The sequence below is a fragment of the Nerophis lumbriciformis genome, linkage group LG34, assembly GCF_033978685.3.
Source record: "Nerophis lumbriciformis linkage group LG34, RoL_Nlum_v2.1, whole genome shotgun sequence".
Lineage (NCBI taxonomy): Eukaryota > Metazoa > Chordata > Actinopteri > Syngnathiformes > Syngnathidae > Nerophis > Nerophis lumbriciformis.
Window position 1 is genome coordinate 15,876,466 of NC_084581.2, and position 15,381 is coordinate 15,891,846.

Here is a 15,381-nt window from a genome sequence, read left to right on the forward strand (position 1 = left end):
CAGATTCTCTGAACCTTTTGATGATATTACAGACTGTAGATGTTGAAATCCCTAAATTCCTTGCAATAGCTCATTGAGAAATGTTGTTCTTAAACTGTTCAACTATTTGCTCATGCATTTGTTCACAAAGTGGTGATCCTCGCCCCATCCTTGTTTGTGAATGACTGAGTATTTCATGGAAGCTGCTTTTATACCCAATAATGGCACCCACCTGTTCCCAATTAGCCTGTTCACCTGTGGGATGTTCCAAATAAGTGTCTGATGAGCATTCCTCAACTTTCTCAGTCTTTTTTGCCACTTGTGCCAGCTTTTTTAAACATGTTGCAGGCATCAAATTCCAAATGAGCTAATATATGCAAAAAATAACGTTTCTCAGTTCGAACGTTAAGTATCTTGCCTGTCTATTCAATATAATATAGGTTGAAAATGATTTGCAAATCATTGTATTTTGTTTAGTTATTTATTTACGATTTACACAACATGCCAACTTCACTGGTTTTGGGTTTTGTAGATCTGTGGTGTCGGGACAGAGAACCAAAACAGCACAACAGCATCAAAAAGGACAAGAAGTGTTGGCAAGAAAAGGACAAATCACAAACTGAGAACAATTCTCCAGAAACACACAGCACTCAAAGATTACAAAGGCATATTAACGTAGTTCAATTGTTGTTTAGTTCTTTTTTACTTCTTCTAAAGTTCCCCACCGAGCGACACCATCTAGGGCACTGCAGTTACTTGCCCCTATGACTACAGTACATAGCTAACCTTTTTCACCCTGATGCCATTTGCTGCTTTAACGTGTAGGTATCCCAATACAATATTGATTATATTTATATTTATAAGATTGTCTACATTTATGGTCTAATTGTGTAGGCTACATTCATTTGTGTTGGTTTTGAAATGTATGTATTGAGGATAGAGGACTAAACTTGATGATTGTATTGATGTTAAAAAATATACTTGCTGACAACTTTTATAAGCGACAATGAAAGTGAAACCATATCTCAAAGGGGGGCATTAAACAAAAATGAAAGTGAAATAGGATTTTGGACCACTCTTGAAAGACATTCGGTTTTCATGAACATTTTTAACAATTTTGTACCTTCTCTTAGCCCTTTTTTTTAAAAAACTGTTTTATGGTGTTTCACGGCAGAAGTACTTGGAGTAGGTTTTTGGTGCCGAGTCCGGTTCGGTGGTTTACCTAAAGATGGCCAACACGGTAAGGAGACTATTCCTTGACCAAATTCCCATTGTTATGATTATGGTTGCTAAAAATGTAACTCTATAAGCACATTGTTCGGTCTTGTTTGGCCAACTTATTGTGGGCCATTGCCGGTTAAAGTCGATCAATGGCTTCCGTTGCTGCAACGTCATGTGTGTAAACATGTTCCGTCCAGTATTTGTGTTTTCCTTTTGTAATATCTTATTATGTTTCAACGAACATGTTGAAAAGAGAAACTGGAGATTGTGACAGTAGTATAATATAAGGTAACGTAAACCGTTTAATAATATACTACTCGCTGGCTAAACAAGGGTACTCCAAGAGCCTATAGTAGTAGTGGAACATAGTATATATAAGATGTAATGTAGTGTATATTATTTATATATTATATCAAATACTATAGTATATTCTACTACTGATAGGCTACATTACTTGCAGTACGTCCTTGTTTAAGTTGTCCCATGTGTCAGAATTGGGAGTCCATCCAAGCAGGCTTCATGAAAGAGGATGAGGAGGACAAGATGGTGGACATATTACAAGAAAGAAGACACAGTAGTGACCTGGGCCACGCCTTCAGAACCTTCAACCCCCACCTGTACAAAGGGGCGCCACCGTGCTCTGCCGCAGACCTCAACAGGACTGTGCTGGACTCCCAGGATGTACGCCGCGTGGTGCAAGAGGTGCCCGTAACAAAATAAAAAAGCCTTCCAGTATGGACTCACTCATGTTCCTGTCTTCTTTTCTCAGGTTGCCATGGAGACAGGATTGTCACTGGAGGCAGTGACAGAAGAAGCCGCGGGTATTTTAAAGGAGATGTCACAAAACTTGCACCTGGGTTTCATCCGCCTAATGGGCTTCATGCTCAGCAAAGTGCTCAAACGCCTCTACTCCAGTATCTATGTCAACATGGAAGCCCTCCACATGGTTAAACTTGCACTACTATCAAGGTTTCATTTTTTTCCTCCCCCAAAGTTGCTCAAATTTTGTTCTTTGCAGCTGCAGCAGGTGGTTGCCGACACTCCTGTCGTCCTGCTGCCCAATCACAGGAGCTACACAGACTTCCTGGTTATCTCCTACATCATGTTCACCTACGACATCCCGCTGCCTGTCATTGCTTCCGGACTGGGCAAGTAACTCTTTTTTCACATTCCTTATTAAAAGTGACCACTCTCTGATGTGCTTTTTTTTCGTGCTACAAAACTCAAATATTTTTGTATTCGAGTCATACCAAAGACTATAAAAATGGGACCCATTACCTTCCTGCTTGGCACTCAGCATCAAGGGTTGGAATTTGGGGTTGAATCACCAAAATGATTCCCGAGCGCGGCCATTGCTGCTGCTCACTGCTCCCCTCACCTCCCAGGGGGTGGAACAAGGGGATGGGTCAAATGCAGATAATAATTTCATCACACCTAGTGTGTGTGTGTGACTATCAGTGGTACTTTAACTTTTAACTTTAACTTGTATTCAAGCATTTTATTATTATTTAATAATTATATTTTTTAGCTACGTTGATCCTCTGATTTTTTTCGGAGTTATGTCAAACGTTTGATTGGCCACCCAGCAGTGGTGTGCCGTCAGGGCCAGCAAGGCCTTCTCTGCTGGCCTAACATAACCAGAAATCATGATCATAATTGAAGATAAAATAATTTTTAAATGTACTTTCCCTAAATATCTAAAATTATTCATATTCTCCTCATGTCATATTATGCTCGCTTTTAGTTTGTATCCAATCAGAATTCAGCTAGCTTGTGTTGCCATGCTGTACGAAATATGCCAGAGGCCTTCAGAATCAACAATGCGGGCGTCCGTGCACTGTAAATGAACGGGACATACAGTGATAGACAGTTGCGATAGCAAATCAGATCACGAGTTGTTGTCAGTAAGGCCTTCTAGATGGGCTCACGTTGAATGTGACATTTACGCGTCCTGTGATTGGATACTCATCGAGACCGTTAGCGGATGAATTTTGAGAACACACAGAGTTGAGAGACAGTTGCGATAGCCAATCAGATCACAAGTTGTTGACAGTAGCCTATCTAGGTAGCCTGATGTTAAAGGGGAACATTATCACCAGACCTATGTAAGCGTCAATATATACCTTGATGTTGCAGAAAAAAGACCATATATTTTTTTAACCGATTTCCGAACTCTAAATGGGTGAATTTTGGCGAATTAAACGCCGTTCTAATATTCGCTCTCAGAGCGATGACGTCACGTTGTGACGTCACATCAGGAAGCAATCCGCCATTTTCTCAAACATCGGGTCAAAACAGCTCTGTTATTTTCCGTTTTTTTCGACTGTTTTCCGTACCTTGGAGACATCATGCCTCGTCGGTGTGTTGTCGGAGGGTGTAACAACACGAACAGGGACGGACGGATTCAAGTTGTACCAGTGGCCCAAAGATGCGAAAGTGGCAAGAAATTGGACGTTTGTTCCGCACACTTTACCGACGAAAGCTATGCTACGACAGAGATGGCAAGAATGTGTGGATATCCTGCGACACTCAAAGCAGATGCATTTCCAACGATAAAGTCAAAGAAATCTGCCGCCAGACCCCCATTGAATCTGCCGGAGTGTGTGAGCAATTCAGGGACAAAGGACCTCGCTAGCACGGCAAGCAATGGCGGCAGTTTGTTCCTGCAGACGAGCGAGCTATCGACCCTAGCTTCTTTGCCCTGCTGACATCAACTCCAAAACTGGACAGATCAGCTTTCAGGAAAAGAGAGCGGATGTATGTTTACAGAATATTTTAATTGATGAAAATTGGGCTGTCTGCACTCTCAAAGTGCATGTTGTTGCCAAATGTATTTCATATGCTGTAAACCTAGTTCATAGTTGTTAGTTTCCTTTAAAGCCAAACAAACACATACCAATCGTTGGTTAGAAGGCGATCGCCGAATTCGTCCTCGCTTTCTCCCGTGTCGCTGGCTGTCGTGTCGTTTTCGTCGGTTTCGCTTGCATACGGTTCAAACCGATATGGCTCAATAGCTTCAGTTTCTTCTTCAATTTCGTTTTCGCTACCTGCCTCCACACTACAACCATCCGTTTCAATACATGCGTAATCTGTTGAATCGCTTAAGCCGCTGAAATCCGCGTCTGAATCCGAGCTAATGTCGCTATAGCTTGCTGTTCTTTCCGCCATGTTTGTTTGTGTTGGCTTCACTATGTGACGTCACAGGAAAATGGACGGGTGTATATAACGATGGTTAAAATCAGGCACTTTTAAGCTTTTTTTAGGGATATTGCATGATGGGTAAAATTTTGAAAAAAACTTCGAAAAATAAAATAAGCCACTGGGAACTGATTTTTAATGGTTTTAACCCTTCTGAAATTGTGATAATGTTCCCCTTTAACGAGACCGTGATTGGATACTCACTGTCATTCCAGTGAGTATTCATTCACAAGTTTCAATTTAGCAGGAAGTGTTGCGCCGTTGCCAGACCGGGATAGCAGAGAAGGAGAACAAAACGTTGATTAGGTGGCAGATATATATTTGCAAGGCCATTTTCAAGAAGGATATTTAAAGAGAAACTACATCTTGTGTGATGATGTCGGCTAACCCCGGAAGCTTGTTCAGCTGTTCTAGCGATGAAATGCTCGCCATTTCCACTCGAATAAGCTGACGACGAGGGGTACCACTGGCTTATATGGCGTCGAATAGGTCCTACTAATTGTAAGTTCAAATATTACATTTTTTCACATTTAATGTTTTTTGCAATTTCAATTTTGACAGTACCACATAAGACACGGCGTAAATGTGTTCCTGTATAGTATTTCTCCAGCAATGGTCATGTGGTGACATCAATTATGGTATTTTGAGAGGTAATCATTGAAGTCCAGAGGTGGGTAGTAACGCGCTACATTTACTCCGTTACATCTACTTGAGTAACTTTTGGGATAAATTGTACTTCTAAGAGTAGTTTTAATGCAACATACTTTTACTTTTACTTGAGTATATTTATAGAGAAGAAACGCTACTTTTACTCCGCTACTTTTATCTACATTCAGCTCGCTACTTGCTACTAATTTTTATCGATCTGTTAATGCACGCTTTGTTTGTTTTGGTCTGTCATAGTGCCTGCGTTTCAACAAATACAGTCACTGGTGACGTTCACTCCGTTCCACCAATCAGATGCTGTCACTGGTGACGTTGAACCAATCAAACAGAGCCAGGCGGTCACCTGACCCGACTTAAACAAGTTGAAAAACTTATTGGGGTGTTACCATTTAGTGGTCAATTGTACGGAATATATACTGTACTGTGCAATCTACTAATAAAAGTTCCAATCAATCAATCAAAATTGTGAAGGAAAAAAGACCCTTTTTTTTTTCAACCGTACATCTCGTCAAAAGCCTAAAGACTGACTACACAGTTCCTGTCTTCACAATAAAGGTGCCGCTCCATCGCGCATGCGCTTTCAAAATAAGAGTCTCCGAAAGCCAGCGCAAACAAGCTAGCAAACTACGGAGTTTGCCGCCAATGTATTTCTTGTAAAGTGTATAAAAACGAATATGGAAGCTGGACAAATTAGATGCCAAAAACCAAACACTTTCATGTGGTATTAGACAGAAAGGAGGAACTTTTTTTCTCCTCCATTTGAAAACGTGGCCGTTATCATCACTGCTGTCTGATTCCAATCAATGCAAGTCATCAGAATCAGGTAATACACCAACTTATATTCTTGTATTCATGAAAGAAAGGAATCTATATGTGTTAAACATGCATGTATATTCATTAAAACACCTTTAACATGTAAACAAAAACGGCAAAATAAATAAATATAAATTATATACTGTATATATCAATATATATATATATATATATATATATATATATATATATATATATATATGTATATATGTGTGTGTGTGTGTATATATATATATATATATATATATATATATATATATGTGTGTGTGTATATATATATATGTGTGTATATATATATATATATATATATATATATATATATATATATATATATATATATGTATATGATATGTGTGTGTATGTTACTCATCAGTTACTCAGTACTTGAGTAGTTTTTTCACAACATACTTTTTACTTTTACTCAAGTAAATATTTGGGTGACTACTCCTTACTTTTACTTGAGTAATAAATCTCTAAAGTAACAGTACTCTTACTTGAGTACAATTTCTGGCTACTCTACCCACCTCTGTTGAAGTCGGACATCACTGAAGGCATGGGTGGGAAACGTGCGGCCCGCCACTGCCACCCAGTGCTTGGCAGAAAAATTGGAACGTGTCGTCCAAGCTCTCTATATGTTAGCAACTTGGGGTACACTTCAGACAAAGAACAGGGAGGGTCGGCGGAAAAGCAACAACATGAGAAGGAACAAGAGCTAACAACACTTTTTAGGAATGTTAATGTTGTTCAAATGTCCCTTAGTTGTTCTTCACTGATTATATTACCTACAGTACCACGTGTTACATCATAGCCCCACCTGCTGGATCTAATAGAGCTCTCTAGAAAATGCTCGTTTTACTTCTATCACCAGCTGCTGTATCTGGTATGGCACTGCCCCTTCTGTCTCTATTAATTAGAGAACTCATATCTAAACAATAAATGTTGACCCTTGTGGGGCACTGCGTCACTTGCACCTATTAAACACATTGGGGGAACATAACTTTTTTTGTTGCAGTAGCACTATCTGTTGAATCAGGTAGGGTACCGAGTGGCTTACACCTAGTAAATAGAAAATAAACACCCCTTTTTTCATACTAGCACAATTTGCTTATCTGGTAGGGCACAGCTCCACTTCCTTCCATCCATCCATCTATTTTCTACCGCTTGTCCATTTCAGAGTTGCGGGGGGGTGCTAGAGCCCCACAAAATCGCTAATTTATCATGTGGATAACAAAAATTGTACATTTGTAAGTATCTTTAATCTAAAGCAGCTCACCTGTTTGGTTTACCTTCCGTGGCGTGCAGCTCTGGCCGGGATGAACTTCGTAGGCGAAATGCTGCGTCGCTCAGGAGCGTTCTACATCCGAAGGGACATTGCGTCCAACAGGCTGTACTGTGCAGTGCTGTCGGAGTATGTCAAAAGCCTCATCAGAGTAAGACAGTGTCAATAAAAACCGAGCATTATCATCAAATCATATGACTGGATGTACCTAATGAAGTGGTTTTAATGTGTTTTCCACAGACAGGATTCGCTCCGGTGGAGTTTTACATCGAAGGCTACAGGAGTCGCTCTCTGAAATCCTTGACACCGAAGCTAGGTGAGTCCCTTAGCACTGACGACTAAATAACAAATCTCACGTGGGCTTTTACGTGTAGGTATGATGCACATGGTGCTGGATCCCTTCCTGAAGGGAGAGGTGCAAGACATCACCTTTGTGCCCATCAGCATCAGCTACGACCGGCTTCTAGAAGAATCTCTGCTGGCGCGGGAACTGCTGGGGATCCCCAAACCGAAAGAGAGCACCCTGGTGATTAATACTCGTAAGATTTTCCTCTCATAAGTGCTGGTCACAAAGTCTTTGTTCCCTATCGACAGAGTCTACTGAGGGTCAGCTGGGTCCTGACGGAGGACTACGGCTGCATGCACGTCAAATTTGGTCGTCCCATGTCGGCCACACAGCTGTGTCACGGCAGGACAATGTAGGCAACACAATCCATCTTGAATTCTTATTAATATTAGTATATTACAATTTGTATTATGCAGGATGACTACGGTCTATTTGTAATTTCTCTAGCCGCCAGTAGAGGAAGACAAACCTGGCCAATTTATCAGCCTTATTATTGATTTCAGTTCATTTAACACTGTCACACACAGGCCCGTCGCAACCGGGTAGGCAAACTAGACAATTGCAACAACAACTTTGTGATTCTATCACTGAAAAATACAATCACAATATCAGAATAATGTCAAAGACACTGTCAGAACCCCCCTTAAAGGGGCCCTCCGAGCAGCAACACACTCTTGAAAAAGTGTGTACGTAATCTAAACCTTTGCTGACTGCGCGTTGAAATACAGTGCAAAAATTAAACAAACATACACTTCAGGAAGCCAGAAGGGAAAGAGGAACAAGAACAAGACAGAGAAGAAACAGCAAAAGACCGGTAAGACTTCTACTTTGTTGCTCTTTGGCCACTTTGAAACTACTGCATGCACGCCAACCTTGCATAATGCTCATGTAAATATCCACCATGCACGCCAAAACAGATGTGCTTAATGCTTTTAAATGTGCTTTGTTAGCTCCATAGTCAGTGTACAAAATGTAAGAATAAGCTATGATTTATTTTAAAGCCATTAAAAATAAATAAATACATGTACACTGGCTAGGTTCTTAATTTAACAGGGAAAAACAATCTAAATTTCAATCTTAAGCAATTACTTCAGTACTGTACTGGCAAAAATACTATTTAAGATTGAAATGTTGATTTTTATTTTCTTTTTGAAAAATCTAGTCATTTACATTTCAAAATATGTTATCTATTTTAAAGTTAATAATTTAAAAAATACTTTTACTGCCAATTTAACTAAACCTTTGATTTAACCATTTAAGATCTTTTTTTTACCAACATTGATAAATATAAAACATGGATTACTCTACAGGAAAAACATCTACATTACATTTTAACCATTTTTTTTTATTTTGGGAGGGGGTTCGAAATATTGAGGTTTTTTTCCATTAATGGATTTCTTTTTATCATTTTGTGTTATTTTTTTTTTAGATTTATTTGTACTGGGGTATTTCTTTAAATAAATATCTAAATATCATTATAAAATTGAGTGTTTTCATTCTTATTTGTATCGAATGGAATTAATTTGGCGGTTAGTTTTACCAGGTAGTCCCTTTTTAACACACGGAAATTACCTCATATGGTTCCTTTCCAAATAAAGTGTTCAAAATAGGTAAACAAATGTATTACACTTGACCACCTTTTCTATACTCACCGTTCATTATTCCATAGAGAGGTTCCTGAGTACCAGGTGTGGGTCAACTGGCTGGCTCATGTGATGGTTCGCATCCAAGAGCGGGGCTCCTTCACCAGCCCTTGGTCTCTCATGGCCTGCCTGCTGCTCCAAGAACCCGCCTCGGTCCTGACAGACAGCGGCCTCGCCTGGCATGGGCTCGCTGAGAGGACGCTTTGGCTCAAGAGGCTGGCATTGGAATTTGGGGCTCGGCTAGACTGGCCTGGTGAGACCAAAATGTTATATAAATATAACTATATAGGGAGAGTTGGGTGAGGACACTTTGTCCAGCTTTGAGCGAGATCAGACAGATTAAATAAATGTGATTTGGCACAAGCATTCACACTCACTTAGGGGATATCCACTGGATTAATGCACGTTAAGACACTTATGCTAAGAGCAGTGGTCCCCAACCACCGGTCCTGGGACCGGTGCCGGTCCGTGACACATTTGCTACCGGGCCGCAGAAAAACATTAAATAATTTATAAACAACTGCATTTTCTCCGACTTAATTTTCATCTGTCCCACTAGACACACCAACAAGCTTGTACAATAAAACTCCTCATAGGAAATTGCCATTTGTTATAACTTTGTGACATGATACAATGCACATTAATGAACATACAAAATATAAATGTGACAGATTGTAGCCAAAGGCTGATTTCTATCTGCATCAACGTGCTGGGGATCTCATTGCAAAGAAACAAGCCCAGGGCTTCCACTAATTCAGCGTTATAGTGAGTTGTATTTTTCATGCACTTATTTGTGCTGTCTGTATTTGGCAGAAGTGGAAAGCTGCCTACATTAAACCGGTCCGTGGTGCTGAAAAGGTTGGGGACCACTGCTAAGAGGACCCCATTGAACACACGTCTCATCTATGTTTTAGGACACGTCTCTGACTGGGAAGTGATGTCATCCGCCGTGGCTCTACACCACCCCTCTGTCCGCCTCCAGGAGCAGCGCGTCTTTTTGGTCCTGGAGGAGGCGGCAGCAGCCAGCCAGCAGCCAATCAGCGCTGAGGACGAGGTCAACAAGATGGCGGCGCCCATGTTGATGATGGCGTCCTACCGCAATCAGACGCTGCATCTGTTTGTACGGCCCGCCCTGTTGGCCGCGGCGTTGAAGCTTGCAGGGCGCAGTTGCAGAGGTGACGCTAGTAACCATGGCAACGTAACTATGATGCTGATGATGCACGTTTGTCGTTGCAGATGAGATCTTTGCTTCCTTCTGCTTCCTTCAGGATGTCTTCCGAAGCGAATTCATCTTCATTCCTGGCAAAGCCTTGGAGGTAAACATGGTTGTGTGTCATTTTTACGACATTCCAGAAAACAGCAAAGTAGAACATTTTGAGAACTATAACCAACAGATTGAAGATGTTTCTCTTTCATTTGCTGTATATATTTTCATTAATCATTTTCTATGCTGTCTATACTAGTCCTAAACAGATACTCTGCTATTTTTTTTATAAATAGTAGATATTCTGCAGATATGTTTTTAAATATTTATTTTTCTTATTTCTTCTGTTTGTTTTATTTTAATTAATCTACAAAACCCAAAACCAGTGAAGTTGGCATGTTGTGTAAATCGTAAATAAAAACAAAATACAATGATTTGCAAATAATTTTTAACCTATATTCAATTGAATAGACTGCAAAGACAAGATACTTAACGTTAGAACTGGAAAAAGTGGCAAAAAAGACTGAGAAAGTTGAGTTATGCTCATCAAACACTTGTTTGGAACATCCCACAGGTGAACAGGATGGGGCCAGGGTCACCACTTTGTGAACAAATGCGTGAGCAAATAGTCGAACAGTTTAAGAACATTTCTCAACGAGCTATTGTAAGGAATTTAGGGATTTCACTATCTACGGTCCGTAATATCATCAAAAGGTTCAGAGAATCTGGAGAAATCACTGCACGTAAGCGATGATATTATGGACCTTCGATCCCTCAGGTGGTACTGCATCAAAAAGCGACATCTGTGTGTAAAGGATATCACCACATAGGCTCAGGAACACTTCAGAAAACCACTGTCAGTAACTACAGTTCGTCGCTACATCTGTAAGTGCAAGTGAAAACTCTACTATGCAAAGCGAAAGCCATTTATCAACAACACCCAGAAACGCCGCCGGCTTTGCTGGGCCCGAGCTCATCTATGATGGACTGATGCAAAGTGGAAAAGTATTCTGTGGTCTGACGAGTCCACATTTCAAATTGTTTTTGGTAACTGTGGACGTTGTGTCCTACGGAAGAAAGAGGAAAAGAACCATCCGGATTGTTATAGGCGCAAAGTTCAAAAGCCAGCATCTGTGATGGTATTGGGGGTGTATTAGTGCCGAAGGCATCTGTGAAGGCACCTTGATGCTGAAAGGTACATACAGGTTTTGGAGCAACATATGTTGCCATCCAAGCAACGTTATCATGTACGCCCCTGCTTATTTAAGCAAGACAATGCCAAGCCACAGTGTTAAATAAAATTAAATATAATTTAATAATTAAATATCTTGTCTTTGCAGTCTATTCAATTGAATATAAGTTGAAAATGATTTGTAAATCATTGTATTGTTTTTATTTACGATTTACACAACGTGCCCACTTCACTGGTTTTGGGTTTTATACTTCAGGAGATTGACGTTAGTATAATAAATGATCAATAAATTAAAAAGAAAATTGTATATACATATATTTGGCTGCTGTTTACAGTTCAGCACTTTTTATACAACATTTTCTAAGATTGGATTAAGTTTAATGTAAGTGTATTGATCCGTTGGATCTGTACCCTCAGAGAAATGTAGGTTCCCATAGCGGCAACACAGTATGCATTATACAACAGTCGTAGCCATAGCAGCAGTAAAATAGGTATAAACTCAATTGTATAAACATTTTCAAACCTCTAGAAAACTTTCAAAAAAATGTTTTTATGTACACAAAATTATTATATTCAAGCGCTTTAAAAGTTATTTTATATTTCACTCACAATTCTATTCTATTTTTAATTTAATGCACTTTGCTTTTAAGTTAGTATAATAGATTATTCTTAAACTCACCAATAATGGTGAATTAACATTTATAGGACAACCTTAGTATATAGTCATAACTATGTACTGTATGTACTGTATTTCTTTGGAGGCACAAATGAATGTGCTCCATACATGCTGCTTAGCAACAAGCGATGCAAACATGTGAATGGTAAAAATAATTAGAGCAATTATGATCTTCCAGCTGGAAAAAAAAGTTTTTACGTATTGTTTTTTGTAGTGTTTTAAGAAAAATGGACATAAAAAGTTAAAGTATTGAAAAACAGTATTATAGCTTTAGTAGTAAAGTGACAAAAAAGGTAACCAAATCTATCCGGTCTTTTTTTAGGACTTTGAGGAGGCGTGCTTACTCCTACAGCAATGTGGCGCCTTGCATGCCGTCGACCAACTGGAGGTGACGGCGTTAGAGGACAGTGTGGAGGTGTTGTCCTTCCTGCGTGGGCTCCTGCAGCCTTTCATTGACTCATATCAGGTCTTAAGTTTTTACCTTTGGCAATCATCATATGCCAAATTGTATGCAATGAATGATGCATATTTTGCAGGTCATGTTGAGCTTCTTGTGTGAGCAGGATGCTAACGAGATCACAGAGAAAGACTTCCTCCCTGCAGTGAGGTGTCTGGCCTCAAAGCTCATCCTATCAGGTACAATAAAGAGCGCATGCACATCTGACCTCCTCCAGGGGAGAAGGGTGACAGTCAGTCTCCCTCAACGCAGGTGATCTCCACACCTATGAGACCCTCTCGTCGGACATGCAAAAGAACATCCTGTCGTCCCTCAGGGGACTGGCGGCCGTGACAAAGTTGAAGGCGTGAGTAATGAGATCAGGAGAGGGGAAATCTGTTTGCTTTTAAGCTCATTTTCTCTGCTGCTGCTCCGAGCCAAAGGTTGCTTTCTTGTTTGGCTCCTGGCAGGTGTGAGCAGAAGAAGTACAGCGTGGACAAAGAAGCAGTGAGAAGAATCGCAGATACACTTTGTAAGAAATAATATTAATTAGCGGTGCTTTGCTCGATCACACTGACAGACTGCTTTTGTCCTCTCATGACTCGAGCTGGGAAAATCCGCCCCCAGATTCTCCAGACTGAACCTGACGCAAGACTTTAGTCCTTGTTGGAAGACGTCCAAGCTCAGTAGCAGACCACATCCTCGCTCTCACCTCAGAGTGAACCCTTACGCCTTTTGGCTTCGTTCCTCCATCACTGGTAGAGCTTCAAAGATATGGTCAGAAGATATCCAAGTGTTAATGATGGCACATTCATCATCAAATTATTTTTTAAAGTGTGTTTCCTACTATGGCTGCAAATTGAACATGATAACGTATGTGATTAATTAAAAAAAGTATTGCATTAATCATGTACAAACAAAGAGCGATCACATACGTGCGCCTTCATCGTAACCGCATATGGTTACCTGAAAGGCGGCATGGGTTGCTGTGTGAAAGGATGAGTGAGGAGACTACGACTGGTGGCCCACCCCAACGGGACTTTCAATAAAACCAAGGTCATTTGCACATATTGCAACGATGAATTCTCTTATCGCAGTTTAAAATATTATATTTAAAAAGCAAAGCAAGTTGTTGAGGCTTCTGCTAGTGAGAACGCTAATAGTACATTGACAACAAGCAGTGGATGACAACAAAGTATACCCGTGAAAATGCACCAAGTTAAGCAAAGCTTTTGTAGCAACTGTGATTAATCGTGATTAATCCAGATTCAAAAGTGTAAATTATCTAAAATAAAAAATAAAAAAAGAATTAGGAAAAAAAAGCTAAATAAAGCTGCTTAAAATTAGCATATATTTAAAAAAAAATTTTTTTTTTAAAGTCACACAATTTTGAGACTTTTGTCATATTAAAATGATTGATGTCAGAAGATATCCAACAGTCTGGGTCTGCGGTTGTTAGGGGAAGACTGAAATGACAGCATACAGACAGTTTGTGGAACTGATTAGGTTAGAAAACACCTCTGTATGCTAATGCTGATGATTAGTTGAACTCAGAACAGAAAAGTATTTTTTAATCAAAAGATTAGTGACTTTCTCTTGTCCAACAATGTGTTTGGCACTTTTCAATCAGACTTTAAGCCCCACCACAGCACTGAAAGAGCGCTGATCAAGGTGACAAATGATATCCGCCTGAACAGAGATGCAGGAAAAATCTCAGTGTTGGTTCTGCTGGACCTGAGTGCTGCCTTTGACACACGGTTGACCATACTATCTTATTGCAGAGGTTAGAAAACTGGGTGGGGATATCTAGTTTTGTTCTTAACTGGTTCAAATCAGATCTCGATCACAGGAAATAAAGTACTTGAAATTGGAAACTGTGTCTCTGACCAAATGGCTATGACCTGTGGGGTTCCTCAAGCCTCAATTCTGAGACCCCTATTGTTCAACTTATACATGCTGCCACTTGGCCAGTTAATAAGCAGCTTCAGTGTCCTAACACAACTATGCAGATGACACTCAGATCTACGTGTCACTGACGGCAGGTGAACGGCGGCCTGTTGATTCACTTTGTCACTGCATCGAACAGATCAGTGTGTGGATGAATAACCATTGACTTCAGCTAAACTAAGACAAAACCAAAATGTCCCACAAAAAGTAAGAGAAACTGTTATTACTCACATTATAAACCTCTCCCTGAAACCTAGTAGTCAGGTTAGAAATCTAGGAGTAATAATGGGCTCAGACTTGAATTATAACAGCCACACTAAGTCAATAACATCTGCAGCTTTTTACCACCTGAAAAACATTGTCAAAATCAGAGAAATAATGTCTAAATCAGGCTTAGAAAGACGAGTCCATGCCTTTGTCTCCAGCAGGTTTGACTACTGTAATGGCCTTCTCACTGGGCTCTCTAATCGAGCTGTAAAGCAACTGCAGTACATGAATAATGCTGCTGCTAGAGTCCTGACTAGAACCAGGAAGTATGACCACTTTAGCCCAGTGCTTAAGTCACTGCAGTGGTTTCCTGTTGCTCGAATAATAGACTTTAGAAGAGCTCTGCTTGTGTACAAGTATTTTCATGGTCTTCTGCCAAAGTACATCTCGGACATTTTAGAACCATATGGGCTTTGAGAGCCTCAGGGAGTGGTCTGCTGGCAGACTATCGGACTGTGCTCCAGTATGCGCCCATCAGAGGCAGCTTATTAATTGTATTATGACACATGTAAGT

At 40.1% G+C, this 15,381-nt stretch overlaps 1 protein-coding gene across 1 annotated transcript; it reads left to right on the forward strand.

Moving 5' to 3' along the window:
* The first annotated feature begins 866 nt into the window (after positions 1 to 866).
* On the forward strand, positions 867 to 14,527 carry gnpat2 (glyceronephosphate O-acyltransferase 2). The gene is made up of 16 exons (XM_061929458.2): positions 867 to 1,219; positions 1,693 to 1,902; positions 1,970 to 2,146; positions 2,219 to 2,348; positions 7,180 to 7,307; positions 7,397 to 7,472; positions 7,531 to 7,682; positions 7,751 to 7,854; positions 9,172 to 9,398; positions 10,060 to 10,320; positions 10,382 to 10,461; positions 12,540 to 12,683; positions 12,754 to 12,853; positions 12,927 to 13,020; positions 13,124 to 13,185; positions 13,234 to 14,527. The coding sequence occupies exons 1-16, from the start codon at positions 1,208 to 1,210 to the stop codon at positions 13,311 to 13,313; spliced, it is 2,037 nt and encodes a 678-aa protein (XP_061785442.2). The 5' UTR covers positions 867 to 1,207; the 3' UTR covers positions 13,314 to 14,527.
* The last annotated feature ends 854 nt before the right edge of the window (positions 14,528 to 15,381 follow it).

Excerpts from the sequence above, each read along its gene's own strand:
- gnpat2 (XM_061929458.2), top strand. Across the intron at positions 1,903-1,969 it reads TACGCCGCGTGGTGCAAGAG|GTTGCCATGGAGACAGGATT; the intron begins GTGCCCGTAACA and ends TTCTTTTCTCAG. Across the intron at positions 13,021-13,123 it reads GCCGTGACAAAGTTGAAGGC|GTGTGAGCAGAAGAAGTACA; the intron begins GTGAGTAATGAG and ends GGCTCCTGGCAG.